Source organism: Eriocheir sinensis, chromosome 34 (genome assembly GCF_024679095.1).
Source record: "Eriocheir sinensis breed Jianghai 21 chromosome 34, ASM2467909v1, whole genome shotgun sequence".
Lineage (NCBI taxonomy): Eukaryota > Metazoa > Arthropoda > Malacostraca > Decapoda > Varunidae > Eriocheir > Eriocheir sinensis.
The window spans coordinates 9,305,424-9,332,162 of record NC_066542.1 but is presented as its reverse complement, the minus strand read 5'-3'; the positions used below and the strand labels follow the sequence as shown (position 1 = coordinate 9,332,162).

At 38.9% G+C, this 26,739-nt stretch overlaps 1 protein-coding gene and 1 long non-coding RNA gene across 2 annotated transcripts in view; one reads left to right on the top strand and one right to left on the bottom strand.

Annotated features, from left to right (window-relative positions):
- LOC127007032 (uncharacterized) overlaps positions 1 to 16,305 on the top strand; it is a 17,260-nt gene extending 955 nt beyond the window's left edge. The window contains exons 2-3 of the long non-coding RNA XR_007760040.1: positions 13,249 to 13,461; positions 15,912 to 16,305. This is a non-coding gene — a long non-coding RNA (uncharacterized LOC127007032). The remainder of the gene's footprint in view (positions 1 to 13,248; positions 13,462 to 15,911) is intronic.
- Positions 15,523 to 26,739, bottom strand: part of LOC127007030 (uncharacterized) — a 34,380-nt gene continuing 23,163 nt past the window's right edge. The window contains exons 4-12 of the mRNA XM_050877517.1: positions 25,722 to 25,838; positions 25,189 to 25,418; positions 21,335 to 21,463; positions 19,958 to 20,153; positions 19,561 to 19,800; positions 18,119 to 18,372; positions 17,687 to 17,824; positions 16,348 to 16,534; positions 15,523 to 16,147 (exon numbers count right to left, since the gene is read on the bottom strand). Coding sequence (XP_050733474.1) covers positions 15,893 to 16,147; positions 16,348 to 16,534; positions 17,687 to 17,824; positions 18,119 to 18,372; positions 19,561 to 19,800; positions 19,958 to 20,153; positions 21,335 to 21,463; positions 25,189 to 25,418; positions 25,722 to 25,838 — 1,746 coding nt within the window. The 3' untranslated portion in view covers positions 15,523 to 15,892. The remainder of the gene's footprint in view (positions 16,148 to 16,347; positions 16,535 to 17,686; positions 17,825 to 18,118; positions 18,373 to 19,560; positions 19,801 to 19,957; positions 20,154 to 21,334; positions 21,464 to 25,188; positions 25,419 to 25,721; positions 25,839 to 26,739) is intronic.

Here is a 26,739-nt window from a genome sequence, read left to right as displayed (position 1 = left end):
ACATAGTGTAAGGCTGCACCCTTGTGTTGATGCAAAGGGTTTTCAGCCATTGAGTCCTCCCTGTCATGACGTATGGCTCACAGACATATTTACCAAGTCTGGAGAAAGGAAACCGAGAAGTATCCAAAGTGGAATGGGAACTTAGATTTTGAGAATCCATAATACATAGAAACACCCAAATGATGAAAAGAGAAAATATATGAAATAATGAAGGCAATTAAAATTAATATGGCAATTTTCAGAAGATACGTATAGGATAGAGGACCTAAGTGGAGGCAGATGGTGTGACTGTTTATGAAACGTTTACATTGAAATTAGAAGCTATAGGCACATGGCTGAAATGAATGAAAACGCTTGGGAGAGAGAGGACTGTTTCCCTACACTGGACGGATATAGGTTGATGGCGGTTAAATTTTGTACATATATTTTTTTCATTAACTTCTAGTTCTATTTTCATTAGCCAAAGTTATCATTATTGAGTATTTTTACATTCTCAGTTTCTTAATATGGCGACGGCTCGAACCATTGCCAGAACTGATTACCACAGACGGATGGTAATCATTTTCCCTGATTAATACAGCGCTTCTGCTACCGTGATTTTGTTCTGTCTGTTTCATTGTAGAGGACCACTCACCTGACGAGCCTGGGCCACCACCTTCAACATAAGTGGGCAGGTTACATTCCCTCTGCCGTCCGTCGAGACCTTAAACAATGCCGCAGCCGATGACAGTTTTCCCACTGCTGGATCTCCCGACTCCAGTACAACCTGTGGGTACAACCTGGTGGAATATCAAAGTCCGTCTAAGGACGTCCGCCATAAAGAAGTCGAAAAAACCTGCAAACGGAATTGCTGAAAAAAAAATAGTGCAACCCCTTTTTTTTTTTTACGTCCTGGCCTTTAGCGCCGATAGGCTTTCTTGGTTGGGCCAGGTGGTCGGCTCAAGCTCGTCTTGGCGCAGGCAAGTGTTTATAATGGCGTCATCTATTCTTGGCTCATGCTGCCCTCCCGGAGCTCATTCTTGATTCCCCTTGGACAGTTCCTCTAGTGTAAGGGTTGTTGGGTGGTTTTCAGGACAGCATGTGGGTAGTCTTAGGCCACTCGGCGGTGACTGAAAATTCCCAGGTGGTACCGGCGGATTCGAACCCTGCATCATCCAGGCTGCGGCGAACGCGGGACCGGCATGCTAACCACTCGGCCACCGCTACCGCATGATTTCGCGCTAGCCAAGTGGGTAGAGGCTTGAAGTGCTGGTCGTGATGTTCGGAGTTCGATTCCTTCTCCTGGTAACTGTTGGCGGGATTGGTTGTGTGTTCCCGTTAAGCCTAGTTACGTATTTATGCGCGTTAACCCGTCCGCTGCGATTGGCACGGATTTCGCCTTCACTGGTAGCCTAGTCATATCCTCCCAGGTCTTTCTGTGCCTCTGTGGTGGATAGTGGAGTGTTTCCCATGTGGTATTAGTATGCTGAATTTCCCTTCCCAAGATGCATGACCTCACATTTTTCTTCATTAAATTGGAGCAGCCACTTTTTGTTCCACTCCTGTTGCTTGGTGATATCTTCTTGTAGGAAATCCGCATCCAATGGGTTAAGCAGCGTATTCATCTTATTCACTCTGCTCACACCTTAGAGTTGTCAGATCAGCTAAGTCCTAAAGTCAACTGATCGCACCTCATCTAGGGCAGTCACATGTACCTTGAAGCCAAAATTGCGAATGATGGCAGGATGTGTGATTCCACCGACGGGCGTTCGTTTACATCATGTGCAAACCCCGCCATCTTGCCATATTCATCTTTATATATTTATTTCCTACAATTATTACGCCATTTATCTTAAATTGTAAGTTAATGTTCTTACTGGTAACTACTAAAGTCTACGATTCGTCTAGCCTCGCCCCGCGTATATCAAGGGGCTTCGTGTTGCAGTGGTTAGCACACTCGGCTCACAACCGAGAGAGCCCAGGTTCGATTCCCGGCGGAGTGGAAAGAAATGGGCGGCTTTTCCGATACCCTACGCCCCTGTCCAGCCAGCAGTGAATGGGTACCAGGTATTAATCGGCGGTTGTGTCCCGTCTCCTGGGATCTGTTCCCTTCTCCTATAATTCCTTCCCTCTCCTGTCTCTCTCCGGCATATGACCACAGATGTTGCGCCGACTAAACGAAACTTTCCAACTTTTATTTCCCCACGTTTTTAGCTGTTCTAATTTCAACGTATAAACATTGTTACTCTCCTCGCGTGTTTAGGGAAAGCATTACATGTGTTTAGGATCCCAAGGTATTGAAAATGTTGAGAAAAGACACAAAAGATCTCCAAAAGAGTAGAATTTTGATTGCTAGATGGAAAAAAAGATGAAAACTTTTCGCCACCCCAGCATCACAAGTCATCTGCTTCAACATCACCCACGGCACTACACCATCCTTTTCTGCTCCTACCAGCCCAACTTCAGGCACGATGGTGCGGGAAAATAACCCAAGCTTGGATCGTCCCAGACTTTGATCTTTCTGATAAAGTAAGAGTGTTACGAAACAGGGAGCTCTACACAGCATAAAGTAAGAGTGTTACGAAACAGGGAGCTCTATACAGCATAAAGTAAGAGTGTTACGAAACAGGGAGCTCTACACAGCATAAAGTAAGAGTGTTACGAAACAGGGAGCTCTACACAGCATAAAGTAAGAGTGTTACGAAACAGGGAGCTCTACACAGCATAAAGTAAGAGTGTTACGAAACAGGGAGCTATATACAGCATAATGTAAGAGTGTTACGAAACAGGGAGCTCTACACAGCATAAAGTAAGAGTGTTACGAAACAGGGAGCTCTACATAGCATTACAGTGTAGAGTCAAAAGTGAAGGGTCCTTCACCCTTTAGAGGAGCTAACAGGATAGGCGAGCTATTACGTTAAAAGTAACATTTATGATATGAGGTGTAGGGGAAAACAAGGGATTTTCTAAGAGATGAAACTGATTACGCTAACTTTAGCAATGATTACAACACAGGATCTTCTGGACAACAATGTTATGGCCGAACAATAATTAATATAGGCCGCATTGTGTACATGTTTATTGTACACCCAAAGTCAAAAGGTCTTACCTGGTGAAAGTAGGAGAGCGGGAGGGAGCGATCTCTTATAACTATGAGAACACACTTGGAGACGGGCGCTTTCCTCAGTAAGAAATGTAGTTTTGCATCTTTCTCCCCGAGCAGAAGTGTGTCTCTAGTACTGTGTCCTAAGAGAACGCGTAAACAATTAGATATGTTGATTTAGTTTGTTAGTTCTGCACCAATCTCTATTTTACCGTTTTACTGATATAATGATAATACGCACTCTTGAACGAGCGGGCCTGCACGAGTAGAACCCCAGCCAGAAACAGAACAGTACCCGCAGCCGTCTGCCTCATATTGTAGCTTCGAGGGTCGTGTGGAAGACGCAGCTTTGGTGTCCTGAGTTTGTTGCGGAAAATGTCTGTCTGTATGTCTGTTAGTTTCTGTTAATGTGTGTGTGTGTGTGTGTGTGTGTGTGTGTGTGTGTGCACACACACACACACACACACACACACACACACACACACACACACACACACACACACACACACACACATTTCACATACGATATTATGATCTAAATAGATAGACCAAGAGCATCGCCAGCGAAGAGTGTGTGGACTTAGTAACGTATGAACCAGCCGGCGCTAGTCACGGACCGCGAATGTATGACTCGAGTGGCTTGGAGATATTCAATAAATACTTTTGTATTAAAAGAGCCTCTCTGTAACCGCTACTTCCCATGCGTTAGATTCATGCGCACTGCCGATGTCTAGTGAGAGTAGGCAGAACCTAAGTAGCGCACAGCCACTAGAGAGACAGCTATGATTCCAAAGTGGGGAGTGTGCTTTCTTGTCATGCGTGAGGTGGATACAGAGGAGAAAGATTCTTGTTATGAATGAGGTTTTGTGAAAAGTTGTAACGGAAATATTTTGGTGTTTATTTTTTTCCAGTAAGAAAATATTTATTTAGCAATGCTAAAGGATAATTTAAATATATATGATTTACTTCTCTTCACTCTAACATAAAGGAGATTTACAGTTACTAAAAACAAAGATCTTGGGAGTTACGATTCCGAAGGTTGAAGGGGAAAGAGTATTAAACTGATTTTAGAGACCGCAAAGGGTCGGATCTTTGGTCCTATATGTTTCTGAAGTGGGAGTATTTTACCATCAGGGACAAAATTCTCAATCCGTTCTGTATTTGTTTCCTTTGTGTTTACATGAAACTCTGAGGGAAAAAAAATCTTATTTTTCATCGCACTGGTAATTTTAAACCTATGCAAGTCTTTAACGTAAATTGCGGCATTTCCCTCTTTTGAGCCTCCCTACCCATGTAAATTAAAAAGAATCCCTCAGAATCTGGTAAAAGTTCTTACGTCCCCTATCGATCCGCGTCCTCTTGATAGCTTTTACGTTGAATTTCTCTTCGCACTCCAGACTGCACAGCAAGCCTCTCTGCTGGTACCCCTTCCAAGGTAGGCCGGGAATGTGTTCATGCTTGTGAAACGGTTTGCTAGTTTGTCTGAAAGTTGTTGCTTTTTCGTCACTAAATTGATAAGAAATCCGTGGGTAAATGTTTCAGGCTTATTATATCTATGAAGTAAATTGATAAAAACTGAGTGATGGTAAATGAAAAGTGGAAATGACAATGAATGGCTTAGCGCGCCCATATTAAGAATAACTCCTTTGTTTTAAAGCGCATCATGAGTGCTTGCACTAATTCATGGTCCACCCAAGAGGATAGGTTGCGCATCCCCTCTCCGAATACATCTATTGAAATTGATATTACGAAGGATGGAGTCGTCTTCGAAGTAAAATTTTGGATAATATGGCTACTGATGTATTTTATTTTAAATATGCAGAATAATTACTGTCAATATTTATTACTTTTGATATTTATATTAATAACATTATTACAATCATCAGTTATCATAAATTTCAACACATTTCTTTTTTTTAGATATGCAAGACTAAAAGAGGATGTCATAAATATCGTGTTTCTATTCTATAGTCTTATTGGATTTCAATTTAGAAATCAATTAAAACATGTTGGTGTCACAGAGAAGCATTTTATTTTTATCAAGGATTTTGTATCTACAGTTTCCATTATTACTGAGATGACTGTCGATGTAAAACAAGAAACTATTCCGTCCTCTGGTTCCTTGTAATTACATCATTTGAAGAAAGGACATTGAAAAATACCAAGATATTTGTAGAGTCTCAGGAACAAATCAACTTCTAATGCGGCCGAGAGGCCGATGGAGGGGAGACAAACAAGTGGTCTTGCCGGTGTCTCGTGTTGCTCTGATTCGTTATAGAGACAAAGCAGCAGAACAAATTTCCAACATGACTGACTGCCTGTTCAGCTAGTCAGAAAATAAGTACCGCATGAATTCAAGCCATGGAACCAACTGGATTTTTGTATGTATACATCTATAAAACATATGTACACCCAAATTGACCTTTTACTTTTTGCCAGTTAGATAAACAGTTATCACAGTATTAACCCCCCAAAAACGATACATTGCAGGGTGGACAACAACATACTGACATTCACCTTAGTCATGTTTCCAACAATGTTTTTTACCATCTTGAAAAATCTGAATGATCGCATGTACATTCGGAGATGACTATTTAAGGTTAATGAGTTTACCAGACCCGTAGAGACTATGATGAAGAAACGTTACGTGAAAGGCTTCACACAGAAAGGCAATGAAACAAACGATGACGCAGACGATGTAGAGGAGGAATGGCCCTTGCATGTGGACCATTGTCAACGGTTTCATTATACCTTCGCTGGACACTTCTCCATCCTCGCTCCCTAGTTTCCTGCGTCGTTGTCGACTTTCTGTGCGAACATTATCCATTGCATTTATCTTCCACTTTCCAATTAAACCAGCCTGTAAAGTTAAAAGAGAATAGAAATTCTATCTTACAATGTTGGCACTACATAGCTACAGTAAAAACGTTGACGTATTTCCTCAAAGAAATGAATTATTCTCAATTGTTATCAGTTGCACACACTAATTCAAAATTCAAAACCAGCAATCTTATGCCTTCTTAAATCACCGTGTGGAAAGTCATCATAAGGTAGTCAATCTTTTCTTTAAACGGAGCATCGCGGATCAGTACAAAGGCAGAGAAGTCAGCTAAAAGGTTTTCTTGTGACACGTAGAAGTCCGTTGATCCGTCTCTTTTAGTGAAATGCTCCTCGACGACCACCTCCATGTACAGTCGTTCATACATGTGTGCAGCTCTGTAACGAAACACTATCGATTTTAGTGACGCTGCAACAATGTCGACATATAAATGTGCCTCATAGTGTGTGTGTGTGTGTGTGTGTGTGTGTATATATATATATATATATATATATATATATATATATATATATATATATATATATATATATATATATATATATATATATATATATATATATATATATATACAATAGTCTTTTAGGCATCACAACATTCCTGACTCTCTCCGTTAAATGTGTTTAGTTTTTCTTTTATTATTGTATTTATCCCTTGTATCATGTATACTAAAGTTTTGTAAAATTAGCTAATGGACACTTCCTATAGTCCGACTCAGCCACGAGATCAATTTGGGCATTGCCGTCTCGATAGAGAAGGCCTGACAGCTCAAATTATGAGTCATCCAAGTAAGGCCGAGTGTCTCGCGCTATCCAACTAAAATGTTATTTTTTCGTTTTAATGCATACCTTTGTGAAAAATATATTTTTTCTCTGATACATAAATATTTTTCAACATTAATATCTTATAAACTTCATCAAATTAGACATAAAATCGAGAAAAAATAATAAGATATAGTATAAGGAGAGGGAGAAATATTCACACACAAAAAATATATATAAATACATTGACAGTCGTAACTGGGTACTTCTATTAGTGTGATTTGTCACCGTTTCTGAATATCTCTTTTTGACATTCATAACGCTGTCGTTACAATTACAATATTCAACAAACCGATCCTCCACCCTGATACTAGGCAACTCTGTCACCTGCTATCTGGCAACTACGAGAGAGGGGGCTGCTACAATCCTCTTTCTACCATCTTGTTCCTGGGACAAATTATTGACTCATATAATGGCCACATGGATTTTAGTGTTAACATGGTATATTTTATCGTTGTATTTTTTAAGAAAATATATTCGTATAAGAGCAATGAAATAGTTTACGTTTATAATATATGGCTTCGAAATGTGAGACTGAGATTCACCACTCAGCGTTGGTGCACTCTATATTATCTCCATCATCTATGTAACTTGTAGTTGCCAGATATGTAGCAGGTGACTGAGTTGCCTATAATAGTATAGGGATGGAGGATCGGCTTGTTGAATATAGTAATTGTAACGACAGCGTTATGAATGTCAAAAAGAGATATTTAAAAACGGTGGCAAATCAAAATATAGGAGTCTACCCAGTTACGACTGTCAATGTATTTATATCATTTTTTGTGTGAATATTTCTCCTTCTCCTTATACAATATCTTATTTATTTTCCTCTGTATTAGGTCTAATTTAATGATGTTTATAAGATATTGATGTTGGGAAACCTTTATTTATCACAGAAGAAATATATTTAACACAAAAATATGCTTTAAAACACACAAAAAATAACATTTTATTTGGAGAGCGCGGGACACACTCGGCCTTATATGGATGACTCAACGGCAAAGAATCCAGCAAGCTGTCAGGCCTTCTCTATCGTGACGACAATGGTTTTGGCGGGGCCCGCTCGGGGAGTTCCCTGGCCATAGCGATGCCCAATCTTATTCAATGTATACAGAATATATAATAAACAATTTCAAATAGTACGTAGATAATAACATTTGAGAGAGAGAGAGAGAGAGAGAGAGAGAGAGAGAGAGAGAGAGAGAGAGAGAGAGAGAGAGAGAGAGAGAGAGAATAATGTATTGGGTGTGGTGCGACACTGCTGTGAAAAGGTTCGGGTCCCGCCCAAACTGGCTTCATATTTATGTCGGACAATAGTTCTTCCGCAACCAACATATTCTGGATAGCATTGATAGACTCAACAACCATAAGAGTTGTATCAAAATTTTTAATATAATTTTCTGGTATGTGGGCATGACTTCAATGATAACAACCACAAATCTAACCAAGGAGAGTATTGGACTCACCTTTCTTCTAATAATTGTGCGATCCCTTCCCTGACGGACGGGACTAATTCCATTCTTTGACTCACTGTCCGGAGCACCTTAAAGTCCGATTGCCAGAAGCTGTTGTTAAAGATGTCCATATCTAGCACTACAGTTATTCTGGGAAAAAAATATATATAGATAGATAGATAGATTGATAGATAGATAGATATTATATATATATATATATATATATATATATATATATATATATATATATATATATATATATATATATATATATATATATATATATATATATATATATATATATATATATATATATATATATATATATATATATATATATATATATATATATATATATATATATATATATATATATATATATATATATATATATATATATATATATATATATATATATATATATATATATATATATATATATATATATATATATATATATATATATATATATATATATATATATATATATATATATATATATATATATATATATATATATATATATATATATATATATATATATATATATTTTCCAATATTTTTCAGTTATGATAAAACATGAGTAACACATACTTTACTCCAGACTCTGCAAGCTGGGCGAGGTTTTCCACCCGTTGCGGGTACTTGGGCACGGTGAGGCAGGCGGTCAGGTTGCTTCGGTAAACAGTTCCCACGATGAAGGAGAATATCAACCAGGCCGTCAATATCACACGCGTCGGGCTCCTCATCGGTAGCTCTCCAGGAATAGCCTCATCCAGCAAGGTTCCAAGGACTTGCTTCATGACCAGCCATGCACTTGGTCCATCGCCTTTGTCACTTTGCTTCAACTGATAGAAATTGAGACCAATAAGATATCAAAGTAAATTAACATCACATTTTTCCTTGTTCATAATATCATAAAGTTTTATAAACGTATACATTCGTCGTACAATATGATGTAGGGCCCCAAAATAAATATCTTCACTCAATATGTTCATGCTAAATGCCCCTCTGAGGTTGCTAACTGCATTGCTCCCCCCTCCTGCATCCCCGCAGCACACGACTTCTACTCTAATTCATTCTTATGCTTATTCCAAACGCTTATGCTAGAGTTAAGAAGCGACTTCTTTCTTTCATTCCTTTCGCTGGTAAACTTTGCAACAGATTCCCTCGTCTGTATTTCCTCCTGCCTACGACTTGAACTCTTTCAGAAGGGGATTATCGAGACACCTCTCCATCCGGCATTGACCTTCTTCTGGAAACTTAATTATATTTTCCTTAAAGGAACAGGTGTCGTGTTTAGAAACTGGCTCCCCTCTCATTATATTTTTGAAATCCAACTTTTAACGTGCGCACTGTTAGAAGCATAATAAGTATCACTAAATCAACATTTTACTGATAATGGAAGTATCGCACCAACCAGCATTAAGACCGTGTACACCACAATTACGGTGAACAAGATGGAGATCCACACTTCTACTCGTAGAGGTTCGTAAAGGTTATCCCAGCTGGGTTTAATAGAAGGTTTGGCCATAGTAAAAGCCAATGTAGAGCGTTCGAGGAAAAGGCTGTAGTCATATGCCTCCACCATGTGGGGAAGAATTGGCAAATTAACAGGAAATATCAACGCCTCCCGAGCTCGTAAATGTTTCAGAACCTGTTGATGAACGAAAGCAGTGAGTTTATTGAAATTTCTGTCCCTTATTAGCAAAATATACGGGTAAAATCAGTAAGGTAAATACCTGAATAAATGAGTTCAGATTTTCTAGTTCATCATTTTATCAGACAAAGAAATATTCGACTTGCATTTGCGAAGCTTATGTAGGGGAGAGGGTTCATGGTGAAGTTGAGGGTTTGCGCCATAGCAACTGCGATGGAGTACTCCCTGCCAGTATAGCCAGTCACCTCCGGTCCTCTGGGTCCCTGTTGAATTACTTCCGTCCAGTAAGGTTTAAGAGGTATCCATGTCACGTTGACCTCCATCCCGTAGAAACTAGCGAAAGGAAGCATCGTAATATCTGAGTACATCATCATGAAGAAGTAAATACTAGTAAATATAGATTATGAACCATGTTTCTAAAGAGCTCTACTTACTTGTCGTATTTCTCGGGAAACAGTGTTCGTTGCGGAACAAAGACCAAACTCTGGCCAGACCTCCAGCTGGCCACACGGACCATCTGGGAGCCCACGGGACTATACGGCAGGTACACGAATATCTGGCAACTGGAAATAACATATATATATATATATATATATATATATATATATATATATATATATATATATATATATATATATATATATATATATATATATATATATAGAGAGAGAGAGAGAGAGAGAGAGAGAGAGAGAGAGAAAAATCATTAAGTAGTAAGAACTTTGGTTGAAGACATTTACTGATGCCTCACCTCGGAGCAGTTGAAGAGTCCTTTAATTTAATGAACGCGGTGTTCATCCTTGAAAAGACCCAGAAGTCTTGAAGCAGAGAACGCACCTGTGCCTCTGGTATTCTCGTAACAACCACCAGCTTCGTCGTCCACACAATCAGGCGTTCCCTGTCAGATGCCTCCGCTAAGTTAGCGAGGAAGGCCGCGTCATCACTCACCACCACCACCGCCACGCACCACGCCAGCCGCCGCATCTGAAGCGCCCGGACGCAATTTTTTTCATGTGATATATATTTGCCATAATCAGTTGAATATATATAATTATGTGAAAATGTGAGATCAGATATAATTTATCAGTCGTGAATTAAAACAGGAGGTGAACTGTCAGTGAATACCCTTAAATGGCATACACATACAAATTAACATCGCAATGTTTAATCAGCCAGTTATTGCTGATGTTTGCAGCTATAATCTATGAACTACATTAACCCATGAGCACCCTACACAATTTTTTTTTCTGTGAGTAGAAAATGCCATTAAATGTGTCCATAAACGGAGCGTGCACTTTAATACAGAACATATGAGGAGACGGTGGTTGACTGGTCAGTGTGCGGGCGCGGCGTCCAAGAGGACGCAGGTTTGCGTCCCGCCCGCCTGTACAAACAAGCTGGCAGCTTTTCAGTCATCGCCGAGTGGCCTAAGAATACACACTTGGTGTCCTGAAGACCTCTTTTTAACCCTGACTCTAGAATCTAGATTATCTCTAAAAATAGAGGGTCTAAGATAATCGTAGGAGGGTAGCATAAGCCAAGCAAGATGGCGCCATTGAAAACACCTGCCTGCACCACAATGGGCTGGGGCCGACCATCAGGCCCTATCAAGAAAACCTACCGGTGACATAGGCGAAAACGAAAAAAAAAAAAAAAGTCAAGAAACTCGCATTTTCCCAAAATTGTGTATAAATTAGGTCACTGAGAGGCATCACAAGAGAAGACCAACAGTGATTTGCAGAGAAGTGGCCGATTGCTAGTTCATAATTACAAAAGTCGAAAAAGATCAGTTTATGATATTACACCGAACGAATGTAGCACTAAATTAAGAATGTAGTGAGACGTCGAGGAATTAAGTACGTGAGACAGTGTCCAATGACGGGAACATTCTTTCGTCAGGGGGTACAAGTGAGTACGGCAAAATTTTACGCCCTTTTGCGCTCTCCCTTACATCTCTTGGGAAAGCCAATATCAGCGCTCGTTTATGCGTAACACTGGATTTTTAGTACTTCTCGCTGAAACACGCCATGGTGGCTGTGCTTAATTTTGCCCCTAATAATATTATATTATCCAGCAATGGATCACTTTCCATGCAATTTAATTGGTACACTGATACAAATACCTCATATATGTAGCTATATTATAATACTGTTAATTATTTCAAGAAGACTCCTTTGGTTTACTTTCTTGAGTAATTTATGCGACAACTTACCTGTCTGGCTTGAGCCACAAAGTGATGTAGCGACTGAGTGAAATTGACCCTACCCTCACTGGTCCTTGCCGCCTGAAACATCGCCCCACCATTAGATCCTTGGTCCCGTGTACCCAGGATCTATAGGAGAGGGAAATACTGATAACTAAGAGAGAGAGAGAGAGAGAGAGAGAGAGAGCAGTTATCCCACATGGAACATTTACCTGGTTGATGGAGTGAGTGGAGGTGTGGCCATCTGTGAGGAGGATGAGGGCGCAGTGGTCAATAGAGGCATTTACAAGCACAAGGTTCAGCACCTGTGCCTTCCAACGCTCCTCCATGCCGGCAACTCCTAGCAAGTTGAAAGATCCGCCTAACAGTATTGCGTTATTGTCCTACAATGGTTCCTATGTGAAGAGTGAATGACAACTCGCGCCATAGAAAGACGTGGATAAATATTTTCCTTTGGAAATCCTTCTACTGTGTCGCCTCGTATTTTTTTCGTTATTGTAATATGGATGAAATGATTACTCTATTGGAAGAAATATCAAGTATTTCAAATTTGAATTTTATAATCATGTTATTTCCTTCCGAGCGACATGTATTGTTCTGTAACATCAATGTAGCACACTTTACTCACTCAGGAATGAAGGCGCTGCCATGGGCAGGAGGCATGCTGCCAGCAACAGTAACAAAGCCCGGGCCACTTTCTTCATGCTTGCTCCAAGGCAACCATTAAAACATTTGTTCATTGCACTGTCAGGAGTTAGTAACATTGTTAACTTTGTCTCATTTATGTGTACTATTTACATGCTTCCACGTTAAGCCTATAAATCAGGAATTATCACCTTAAGTTTTTTATGGCAACCCCCATAAGGTAATAGAGATCTTTGTTAAAAATACACACCATGAAAAGTAATATTCATTACTGGCTACTTGTATTGCAAGCATATATACTTATTCCGGATGGTACTACAAGACGTTCTATAAAGTTATATGACTAGGCAATGGTTTATGATTTGATTACTTTCGGCCCCACTGATGGTGCAGAGTCGACCACCAATTATTATTAAAGTGGATAGTGAAAATAAATGGGTTGAGAGTTACTGCTTTAAACGAAGAAACTTAAAATTCAGTAATGTCTCAAATGTACTTTTTTGATATAATTTAAACGTTACCTACAATGATCTCCCATACCACTCAGATGCAACAGCTGACCAGTCCCCGCCTGTGTCGGCCGCTGCCAGGAAGGGAGTGGCAGAAGACAATGCAGCCAGAGTACTTCATCCTGAGCCTCCTTGTGGCAGCGCTCATGCGTGCGTTCAAAGGATTGCCATTGGTTCCATAATGAAGACCAAAGAATGCTACTGGCTCAGTTGATTCAGCACAGCGGATTGGTAGACACTTTGCACTGAAGGTGAGGGAAAGTTTTTACGCGCGCTTTTCACGGTAGTGCCAAAAAACTCACTGAATATAAAATTACCGAATCTGTCGGCGTCTGCATGAGCTTGTGCCGTGAATCATATCCCGCTTCCTTTGCGTGTGTGTGTGTGTGTGTGTGTGTGTGTGTGTCAATCTTACATATACAAAACGAGAGAGATTCATAATTTTGTTTTAATTACAGTCGTATTCCTTACACCAAAATGATATGTTACGATAAAATGTAAATGTATTAAATTATATAACCAAAAACATATAAATGGAACATCAGTGCCTAAAAGGACAACTTAACAAACTTTTCAATAAACTATTAATTTTGAACAAATATTGAGTGAAATATATCGGTTTCCTAGCATTTTCGACTCTCAGTCTGATTCTAAAATTTTAGTATATCGGTCCAAGTGAGGAAGACATGAACACTTGCACTGCAGTAGCAATGTTATCCATGTTATAGTCCAGAAATATTTCCTCTTCCCTGGAAAACTATTGAAATGGCAAGATGTCAACGCTTATCGCAGACATTGATTTTCTGATCCTAAGTCAAGAGATAATGTGTAGGAAGTAGCCACGGAATCTCTCTCTCTCTCTCTCTCTCTCTCTCTCTCTCTCTCTCTCTCTCTCTCTCTCTCTCTCTCTCTCTCTCTCTCTCTCTCTCTCTATATATATATATATATATATATATATATATATATATCAGTGTGTGTGTGTGTGTGTGTGTGTGTTACCCGTCCACCTCGAATAAAATGCCAGCGGAATAGGGGAGGGGGGGGGTGGAGTTTACAGTGGAAGGGTGAGGAGAAGGGCGGAGTGAAAAAAATAAAATAAAAACAGGAGGAAAACAGGACAAAGAAGGAACAGACTTCGTTTAGGTGTGAGGCCGTAGAAGGGTTAATCTCTCTCTCTCTCTCTCTCTCTCTCTCTCTCTCTCTCTCTCTCTCTCTCTCTCACACACACACACACACATCGTCTCCTTCGTTAAAATATTGTAGAGAAAAATTATACAGTTGCGAGATTACTAAAAACACGAACAGCTTGGTTGATCGGGTTGAAGTAATAATGTGTGTGTGTGTGTGTGTGTGTGTGTGTAAGAGAGAGAGAGAGAGAGAGAGAGAGAGAGAGAGAGAATTTTAGTAGGCTATCAATAGTTTTTATATATAGCAACATAACCTACTGTTACACTCATTTTTTGCTGTTTATATGTAGTACAACACTGGCCATTTTAACACTGAATGCTGAACGATATAGAACACAACAATAAATATAACGGTAGACTATCTCGCTAAATAAACTAAATATTGGTCGTCTACTGAAAAAAAAAATGGTTAAGCCGTGTTCGTGGAGTAGAGAACAACGTACGTATACCTCTCATACACCACACAGTCGTGGGCATTGTGGTGATGTCTTAATAAACTAATGGGATTACTAAGGATAGAAAGCCCTTGTCTTAGTTGTGCTCTGAGGAGAGCCACCCACTGCCACGAGAGAGAGAGAGAGAGAGAGAGAGAGAGAGAGAGCTTGTGTGTGTGCGTGCGAGCGTGTGTTTGTGAGATGGTAGCGCATGCATACAACGAGGCCCTTTTTCCACTGAGGGTCCTTTTTATCCTGCCACACCGGCGCTTTTGGCAGCACCTAAAAAATGATAAACAGAGGAATAGGATTTTTGGAATAATAAGCATTATATATGATTGAAAAAAAAAAAAAACTTTACCATAAATATAGTTTCGATAGCCTTATTCTTTAACCCGGGTCTAGATATTCAGCACTGCATGACCAGTGTAATGACACTTCTAAAGAAGCTTTCGAATCACTGGTCTGGTTATGGAAAGGCCTTTTTCTTGAAATGTGTGCTCGTTACAATATATCTGAACGCAAACAGAATCACATATAGGTTTGTAATGGTAGAAAAAGTTTTTTGAGGTGAAGTTTATATTTTTATTTTTTTTGTATATATATATATATATATATATATATATATATATATATATATATATATATATATATATCTATATATATATATATATATATATATATGGTTGGTTAATAGCAGATGTGCATTTATCGTCGTAATGAACCTAGTAGAAGTCTGATGAAAAAGTGAAGGATTGGAACATATCACGAATTAGCTATTATGGTTTAAATTACTTATTATTTTATAAACCTTAACGATTTTGAGCAACTATTGTAGTGCCTAACACAACGGGGCACCTTATCGCACGACAGTTTTTCAATATCTAACGGACGGATGGTGACAGGGATTTTCTGAGAGTTTTTGTCTAAGCACTTTATAATAGGAATCCGCCCCAAAATGTAAACTAGTTTAAAGAAATTCAGCGACAGACTATACAGATTAGTATGCAACTTTAATGCATTACTTTGACGAAAACAACGATCATCGGAGATTCATTATTTCAACGATCCATATGGCAGAGTGTAACGGTGATCTCGCCGAGGAAGGCAGCGAGGGAGAGCAAGGTGCCTGCCAGAAAGAGGAAGAGTGGGCCTTGCATGTGAACCAGAGTAAGGGCCCTGTTTACCCGATCCCCGGCAGACTCGTCCTTCTCCGTAGAAACACTGCTTTCTTCTGCCACCTGTCTCTGGCGCTGCTGACTGTTGAACTGTGCTCTTTCCAAAATCTCTGTAGTCCATCTTCCTATTAGTCCAGCCTGCAGTCATTGTAGCAAATATTATTTATGCCCATGATTCATTGGATCCCTATTTGTATAAGGATAGTTTTGTTATTATTAACTCTTGTCGCATCCACTAAGAAAAGATTAGCTATTTATGTTAGACATTCTACTGATAAAATACAATAATTCATATGACATCATCAAGGTTTTGTTATTCCAAAGAATTGGACATTCACCCCATGAAAAGCCAATATGTACTGATCAAGGTTGGCCTTAAATGGTGTGTTGGGAGCCAGTGGCCAGCCGCAGTAGCTGGGCAAAATGTTCTGCTTCGCCACGTAGAGGGGCGTTGATCCTCCCTTGCCAGTGTAATGTTCAGCAATCATCAGCTTCATGTTCAGCCGTTCGTACAAATAAGCTTTGCTTTGAGAAAAAGGATATGATTGTAAAATGTCCATTGCTACCTCGAACTTCTAATTCAAAATATAGGTTATTATTTACAATAAAGAAACAAAAAATAGACAGCAATCTTTTCCTCTCTCTCAAAAGAGAATACTTAACACATGGGCATCACTATCTAATATAGGAATGGCAGTTTGAACAATCTCCTGATGTAGGTCTGTCAGGGTACCTTCTATGGATTGCCTGTTCTTAGTAACTGTCCTTGGATATTTTCCTACATGTAAAGACGAAAAAAATGAAGAGTAAGGAATGTCATAAAAAAATAACATTAATGACTCAATCAAATAATAACTCAAGATCCTCCTTGATGCTGTAGTTAGCGGCCTAACTGCTGATCCTCGGCCCAAATGGTTCCAAAATGGCCTCCGCAGCTGCAGCGTCATGCTTTTAATATTTCATAAAACTCATTCACTTTTCGTTGGGTTGTTAATATCAGGATACGATCTTTTTAATTAAGTGTATTTTCTAACTTCTGAGCCCGCTTGCCAAATGTTCATGGGTTGTGTATGATTTGGTTAAAAAAAAAAAAAAATCATTCACTTCAGCCGGATCCCTATATCCCAGCCTAGCCCGTAAGTAAGTAAGTACTATTGATTAGCTGTAGGCGGGCAAGAAGTCTGACGTCTTCGTCGCCCAACACACTTGCCTAGTCAATTAAATGTTCATATTTATTTATTTAGCTTACCTGGCAAACTTTGTTTATAGCATTGGAATAAGCAGTTAATATACAACTATAACATGATTTTCAAAACTTTGTACCGTAAAAAAAAAGCGATGTATATAATTCAAATAACATTTATATAGTGTTTGTACAACTTTTTACCGAATTATTGAAGTTTGTAGCTATAATATAATTTTTTGAATACAATGTTTGTTCTCGTACATAAAATCCTGAATACAACGGTATATATTTTCAGATTTTAAATAATGCAATGTGAGAGGAGGCAAGGAAGGAGTTGTAAAAAGTTGCCTAAACATTAAAATGAAAAATAATTTAATTCAGCCAACAATCAGCAACGTCTTTAATAATAATATTCTGCTAGGGATCCAGCCACTGCTATGAGTGATTCAGCTACGTAAAGTGGAATAGGTTGCTTGGTATACTAAACTCACTTGTTCTTCAAGCTTTCCTTCATTCCAATCTCATAAGAAGGAACGAAACTGGTCCTCTCAGCCACCGTCTGAAACAGCTTTGAGTCCGATTGCTTGAAGTTGTTAATGAAGTCTACCGCGTCGGGTGGCGTAGTGAGTCTACCGGAAAACAGGGAAAAGGCATTAGGCTATCGTTTACCCAGTCGAGTGTTATGCTCGAACCTTTCTTTACTGAATCTCCCAATATCTTGCCTGAATAAATAGAAAAAAAGGAGGTACTGTAATGACATTATTGTTACAATTTTAATATTCATAACATCAAGGTACTCAAAAGTTATGGAATGTTGCGTGGGAGTCGTGTGCTAGAACTATTCAGTGACTTATCCGGGAGCTAATCGTATGAGTTTTTTTAATTTTTTTATGTGGACAAACGGCATTTTCCTGTCAGCATACAGGGCCCCTGCGTCAACCAGCTGGGCGAGGGTCTCTGCGCGGGCCGGGTACTTGGGCACGGTGAGACTGGCGGTCAGGTTGCCGCGGTAAACATTTCCCACGATGAAGGCGAAGATGAACCACGCCGCCAACACCACCCGCGTCGGGCTCCTTTGCGGCAGCTCCCCGGCAATGGTTTCAACAAGAAGGGTTCCCACCACCTGCTTCACCACCAGCCACACCCTGTAGCTCTCACTCTCCCCACTGTGCTTCATCTGCAGAATGTATATCGTAATGCGTGATTAATGAGGGGACATCACAATGACAGCAATAGAATTGAGATTAATGTATTAGTATAATATAGGTATTTACGTGAAAATTAATATTTTGCAAATCGGTTTATAGATCGATGATTCTAGTACCGAAATATCCCTGAATAAATAATTATTTACACGATGATCTACTCTGTTCTTATGATTGTTTTTCTTAAATCTAATGTATGTTTGCTGATGCTACAATAATAGGAGTAAACAAACTCATGCGTTTATTAGAAGACGAACTGTAGGATATAATGTATATGTGTTTTCATATAAAGCATTTATAACGCGATTATTTGCTGTATTTATCATATCTCATAATGTTATTGAAACAAACCTGTAGCTGAACCATCTAGGGTCAAAGTAACATATAAAAAACTTATAAGCTGCTATTGTTATTCTTAGATAACAGCAGCAGTGACTAAAATGAAATAGTTAAGAAGAAAGAATGATTGGCGTAAGTTTTTTCTTCAGATGTTCTCCGTCATAGCCTATGCAGCGAATGCAGCGAAGAAAAGTTTCGTCTACTGTTTATATATATATATATATATATATATATATATATATATATATATATATATATATATATATATATATATATATATATATATATATAATTTAACAAAATCACAGTATTTTCGCTCTGTTTGCAATACCTGGATCCCGAATGGGTTCTTTACAACTTTGTTTCAGTGATATATGGGCAGAATAAATAACTCACCACAGGATCATTCAATCAAAACTAAGGAAATGTTTCATAAAAAAAAAGATATAAACTGTCAGTAATTTCACCATTCATCTCTCTTAATGGAACTATTTTGAGCTGGTTTAAATAGTTAACGTTGCGAAGTTTACAAGCTCTTGCAGCTTTTATTCTCGTTCTAACACAGTTGAGCCCAACGATCAACGTCCCTAAAGATACTGTAATTGCTATATGATTTTAAATTATGAAAAGTAAAACAGACATTGCCCGTAATATTACAATTTCGTGCTTTATGAATGGTAATTTTGGAGATGAATAATACTTAAAACTGTATTTTCGTGATATCTTTGAGTATATATGTATATGAAACCAGTGACTCAGTTTTCCCTTGCAAGTAAATAAGCTCATTCGTAGTCGTTGACTCTATCTCAGGTACCACATACCATCAGAAGGAGAGCGCTGAAGACCATGAGGACAGTGGCCAGAATAGAAACCCAAACCTCGGTCTGCAGCGGGTAGTAAAGACTTTGCCAGCTGGGCTTGAGTGTGGGTTTGGACATACTAAATCCCAGAGTGGCACGCTCGATGAAGAATGAGAAGTCGTATTTGTTGACAAGGTTCGGAAGGATGGCCAGTTTTAGCGGTGACATCAGGGCCGTCCGGACTTCTAATCGCATCATTACCTGCAACACACACACACACACACACACACACACACACACACACACACACACACACACACACACACATCAGGAAAATAGAGCAACAGTATGTTTTCCATAATAAATCATCAGTTACTAAATGAAAAAAATCACATGGTCAAGAATAGCTGTAACTAACCTCATCCCATTCACCATAAGGAAGAACGTTAATGGAGAAATTGAGCCCCTGAGCTATATTTTCTAGGATGATGTAGTCCCTCCCCGTAATTTTGGAACCATGCGATTCGTTGGCGTCTTCTTCGGGAAAGGAATTGGCCTCCATCCAGTATGGTGCGAATGGAAACACTGTCATGTTTACCCTCGCCCCGTGGAAACTTGTTTGTGGTTGGATTGTTTTGGGGAGTCCACAATCGACGTTGAAACAAGAAATTACGTGTTAGTAAATAAATGTTCAATATGTTTTTCTTTATAAATAAGATCTTTTTATATCAGTTATTTCCCAGTCTGTCACTTTAATTCTTGTCCACCTGTTGTCGTCTACATATGTTCTGATCATTGCCACCATTTTTAGTTCCTATATAAAGTAATCTACCTTTCCCTGTCTTTTTATCTAGTTACAGTTTTTCATATCCATTATAGTTATTCCAAGCACTGACCTCATCATCTTTCTTCATCTTGGAAGGCTATTTGTTCGATTTGAATATGGTTGAGTCTATTAGAGGTTTTCTCCATAATTTCGTGAATATGCCATGAATCCCCTCTAAAGATTCTCCATAGGCTTTTTTTTTAATCGCCCACAGTCACATCATAATGAACAGGCACGCTATTCACAAATGAATGCACGTCATTAAACTTGTCAACATCCTCATCGGTATAATAAGGTACTGAAGCATACACTTGCCTTATCTTCAGTCTTTACCATTCATTTGATTTAAATATTACTGTCGCCTCGTGTATATTTGCACTAAAAAAAATGGGTTTATGGCAGAGGGTTTCAACTGAGGTCGTGGGACTTTCGATGATGTCTCTGCGGAAGGGATGTAAACAGTTGCAGCGTAACTCACATTCCGCAGTCTCCATATAGATTCTTGTGTATTTTTTTGTAAGAGTACCACGAGTGTGTAACCACCAGGTTGCATGATGATTACATCCATGTTTTATAATATATATGTTTCCAAGTTTTAGTAACTATTAAGCTTCTTTGCCCATTTTATTTTAACCCTTCAAAGTTTTAGTCCCCTTGTTCTTTTTTTCGGCGCCTTATAACCTTTGTTGGTGCGGTATCATATTTTACTCTCTCAGTCAGTCCCCCTTCTTGCGCCCTTAGTTTTCAGAGTGACCAAACAATCTTACTGCATAACGACTTATACACACCCGGTGTTTTCACAACTCCACGGGCTATGCCAATCTACCAGTATAATTCCTTTCTTATGAACTTTGCAAACAGAAGCATCAGCTGTTCCAAATTTAGTCGTCACATAGGTATCTTAAGGTATTTCCTATGTTTTAGATATCTTCAAAAGGAGATTACTAAACTAGTTTCAAGGTTCCTCACTTTTTATATTTTTCAGGAAACAGTTTATAGTCATCTGAAGGAAGCAAGCCGTAATTTCGTTTCCAGCTGGCCACTCGAACCACCTGAGCTCCGTTTGGAGTGTAAGGTAAATATACATAGGCATCCCACCTGCAAAATAAACGAAATTATCACATTATTTAATACTGAAAATGTATCAAAGTATATGTTTTTCTTTACAATGTTCGATTGTATATCATATTCCTATACATTTTGTGTTTCACTTGTAATATACTCAATATGGATTGGTGAATAAGTACAAAAATAAATATCTTAAAAGGAAAAAAACGTCTGAAAAATATTAAAATTCAAAATAATTACATGACTAAGTATAGATTTTCGAAACCTAACTTTATCCAGTTTCCTCTAAGATGAAAAAAATAGACCCATGGGACTATTGTCTAAAATTAAAAAGTGATAATGTACATAAAACACGTGCACCATCAATACTTCCCACAATTATTCGAAGACCATCTAAGTAAATCACCTATCCACCGCTATCAAAGACTGATTGGGACAACAGGAAGCACTGAACTTCGAAGATATCTCATTATCATTGAGCTACTTTTTTTCTTATTTACAGTCCACAATAGTTGTTACAATATTACTCAATGAATTAGAGCAGTGCCGACCAACAACTCAGAGCTCTCAGTACCAGCAGATGCATTGAAGTCGCCGTAGAGAATAAGCTCGTCTCGGAAAAGTAAAATATCGATTAACGGAGTCGCGCGAAACAAAAAATCCTCTCTTTTTTTGTCAGGCTTTCACACATCAGTCGAGTACGGTGTGGTAATATAAATGAAGCCCAGTCTGTGTTTTAGCCTCTCCAGCATGCATAGGCTTATCAAATGGAGTAGCCTCTGCTGACGGAAGGCTGTAATTGACTGAATACATTTATAGCCAATCCTTATCGTGGTTGTATTATTATTATTATTTTTTTTTTATGGATTTAATTTGCCATTTTTCACACGTGACATGACGCATCGCTTATGTACGCGTTGATTTTGTTCAGTCTAACGCTTCCTCTCTTTGTTTCTTGAGAGAGAGAGAGAGAGAGAGAGAGAGAGAGAGAGAGAGAGAGAGAATTTTTTTTTTACCTATATTCCCAATTTCCTAAATATTCAATCCATAATAATCTGAAACTTCAAGAATTAGAAGACTGTCAAGAGAAGGTCACAACTGCCTGTGTAGAATCAGTTTCATTTCATCTGTCCTCTCACCGCACGTGAATTTTGAGAGATGTGGCACGCACAAGCGCATTGTAGGTCATGATTGGTTGAAAATTATCAGGTCCGATATCGTTGGCTACCTGTGATAAATATTCAAACTATTTCGTTAGTAGGATATTTGAATGTTTTATGTATACATATAACCCTCACATGTTCTTATATAAATCCCAAACATGCTGATTTATATTGATAATATGCCACACGAGCACATGAAAGAAAAGCTTATATCAAATAATCAAGTCAGATCATATGCGAACGAGCAATAGACTTTAATCAAAGAAGCTTCATCTCATTTCAGGTGAAGAAAAAGACATCTGGTTCTGTAAATGTAAATAAAAGGTATTTTCAGAATTTGTATTCATGTAAATCACATACGCAATATTGGATGCAACTTAAAGTTACTGCATGTTTGCTAGGCTATTTGATATAGGCTATTGATTGTGACGAATGCAATCAATACTTGAAATACATTATTATTTACTGAAAAAGCTAGATGTCCTTCATGCACCTGAAATAAGCAAAATGATTATAGAATTTAAAAGGCCATTGTTCGTACAAGTATGATCTGAAAATAGGCTGTTTGATACAAGCTCGTTTTTCGTGGGCATGGATGGCATACTGGCGATGTAAATCGGCATCGTTAGGAATTATATTAGGTGTATTTATTTATTTATTTATATTTTTTTGTACATAAACATTCAGATATAGTATTGCAAAAACAGGTTGAATATTCATCACACCAGTTTATTTTCTCTCACTTACAAAACAGAAATGCATGTTGCCACACCTACACTCGCGAGTGGACAGATGGAATGAAACCGACTGTGGTAGAATATTATTTTGAGGTCATCAGAATGGATGGCAACGGAGGGTAGGGAGGTTGGGATATTCTCTCTCTCTCTCTCTCTCTCTCTCTCTCTCTCTCTCTCTCTCTTCGAGGCAATGGCCTTGTAGCCTCCTAACTATATATAAAAAAGTAGCTGTATTAGCTGATAACATCACCGTTACCCACGACTGCGTGGTGTATGAGAAATAAATGTATGTAGTTCTGTACTGCACAAATACTTTTTTTTTTTCAAAAGTAGGCCATCAATATTTGATCCATATAGATAGCCTACAGTTCTATATTTTTGTGTTTTTGTATTTTGTTAAAATGGTCAGTGCAATAGGATATAAAAACAATAAGTATAACAATAGGCTATCTATACACTAACTATTAATAGCCTACTCTCTCTCTCTCTCTCTCTCTCTCTCTCTCTCTCTCTCTCTCTCTCTCTCTCACACACACACACACACACACACACACACCAGGGATGGCATAAATTAACATAGGATGAACTCATTATGTTATATTGAAAGTCTCATTTAGTAAGGAAGAATGGATGATTTTTCTGAGCCAAGACGTACTGTAATTGTTCTGGATTTTGTTAGGTTAGGTTAGAGTTTAGGGAGTTTTCAGTCACATGATGTACAGAAACCTATAGCATAAATTAAAAAAAGAAAAAGCCTTCACTTTGTTATATAGAAATTCTCATTAGTAAGTCAGCATAGATGAGCTTTTCTGAGTAAAGACGTATGGTAACTTTTTTGAGATTTTGTTAGGTTAGATTAAGTTTAGGGCATCTTCAAACACATGGCAGCCAACAACTTGTTGTATAAATCTGAAAAGAAATCCCTTCATCTGTGTGAGAAAATTAAAAAAAATGTGCAAAACCCCACGACATATATAAGGTACTTACATAATTATTCAGCGAAAAAAAATGTCCTCCGCATCTGATACAATTTGTATGAAACACTTTTATTTGTTTTTAGTAATATTTTTAGATTCTTTTTATCAAGTATTAATAGTTTTTTATTTATTTATTTTTTCGCTCCGGCTATGGTGTCGGGAGGTTTTCTTAGTTGGGACTCGCTCGTTTTGGCTCAGGCAAGTGTTTTAGTGGTGCCATCTTGATTTGGCTCATGCTGCCCCACGGAGCTCATCTCTTATCCTCGTTTAGCCCGGTAGCAGCGGGGATCATGTTTCTTAATGGTCCCTCTAAGCGAGAAAAATGAGAAAAAATCACCACTCACACAAACCATTTCGTAATATATATCAAAGCATTTGTGATCATTATTATGTATCACCTATTTTGGGGGATTAAAATCATGGCACGAATTTGGCACGTCGCTGCTACACGGTAAAGCCACAAATTTGGCCCGTCGCTGCTACTGGGTTAGAGAGAATCTAGAGTTGGGGTTGAAAGGCGGTCTTCAGGACAGCATGTGGGTGGTCTACTGTCTTAGGCCACTCGGCGATGAGTGAAAAATTACCAGCTTTTTTTTATAGCGGCGCGCGGTCGGGACGCGAACCTACGTCCTTCTAGACGCCGCGGCCGCACGTTGACCACTCAGCCACCAATTTTATCCAATATGTAACGCCACTCGATTATGGAAAGTCAATCAGTCAATTGTCTGAACTCGTTTCTTTCCTGGAATGATTGATTAATTCTTATTTACTGCCTTTCATTCTTAGATACTCTGAAAAAAATCATTAATTGTGAATCAGATGCAATGGAAAGACACTTCTTACAAGTTTGTCCGACTTGCGTTCAAATTATCTCTCACCCCTGTCTCACTGATGAACTTTTTAGTTTGAGGGTCATTGCATTCATCATGGAGAAGTTCCAGTAGGTGAAGAGACCGCGGAGACTCTCTTCGTCCAGCCTGGTAACCACCAACAGACGGGTCTCCCACACTATCAGGCGGCTCTTGTCAGACACCTCCCCAAAGGCAGCGAGAAAGGCTGAGTCATCACTCACCACCACCACCGTCACGCACCAGGACAATTTCCTTAGCTTATGCGGCAGGACGAGAGAGAGAGAGAGAGAGAGAGAGAGAGAGAGATTAAACAACTTGTGCTTTTAGGTACATGTATGCATAATAATTGCATATTGTGATTAGGTCAAATATATTATATAATAGTTCAGAATGTTACAAAGTAGTTATCCAAGATTTTTCTCCTTAAGGGTTTCAGATGCCATGCAACACACTCCTTGATTATCAGCATTAACGCCCATGGCAGTGCAGCCTCTGCCTTTCTGATTTGTCAGAATGAGACTGATCGTAGGATATTTCATTTGATAACCATGTGCACCTACCTGACGTGCCCGGGCTACCCAAGGAATGAGAGTTTGGGTGTAGTTAGTCCCGTGCTCTTTGCTGGTCTCCATCGCAAACACTGCCCCGCCACTCTTCTCTTTACCAGCAGACCATAACTGTCACAGGTACCAATAATTAACACAGTCCGCAGACTTTCAAATATAAACATTTAAAGATAAATAATCTTGGTAGGTAAAATTGAAACAAAGCAGATAGGAAGGAAAATAACGACCCCAAATGGATGACCCGCAGACTCAAGCATGAAATAGGCTTGAAGAGAGGAATTTATAGGAAAATAAAGAACGGAGAGATCCACCTCAGGGGTAGGTATGTTGAGCTAGCCAGGTCGGTGAAGAAGAACACCCGCCTAGCAAAAAGAAATTATGAGATTAGGGTAGCCAACGAGGCCAAGAGCGATCCCAAGGGCTTCTTCAAATTGTACAGGACGAAAACAAGGGACAGAATTGGACCGTTGAAAACAAACACGGGCGAGCTCGTTGAGAATGGAGAAGATATGAGCCAAATGATGAATGACTATTTCCTCTCAGTTTTCACGCAGGAAAATCTAACAACCATTCCGGAGAGAGTTCAGATATATGAGGGTGACGAGAACGACAAGTTGAGGGATGTGATCATCACTAGGCAAGTAGTCCAGGATAAGATTGGTAGGTTGAAGAAAAACAAATCGCCGGGCCCAGACGAAGTATTCCCAAGGGTTCTGAAAGAGTGCAAGGAAGTCCTTAGTGGCCCTCTTGCCGATATCTTTAAGATGTCGGTAAATTCTGGGTATGTGCCCAATCAATGGAAAGTAGCTAATGTGACGCCGATTTTCAAAAAGGGAGACAAGTCAGCCACCTCAAACTATCGCCCATTTAGCTTAACATCAGTTGTAGGAAAGATGTTGGAGTCAATTATAGCCCGGAGCATTCGGGACCATCTAGAAAGCATAATTTAATTCATGATTCACAACATGGGTTCACAAAGGGTAGGTCATGCCTTACTAACCTGTTGTCCTTC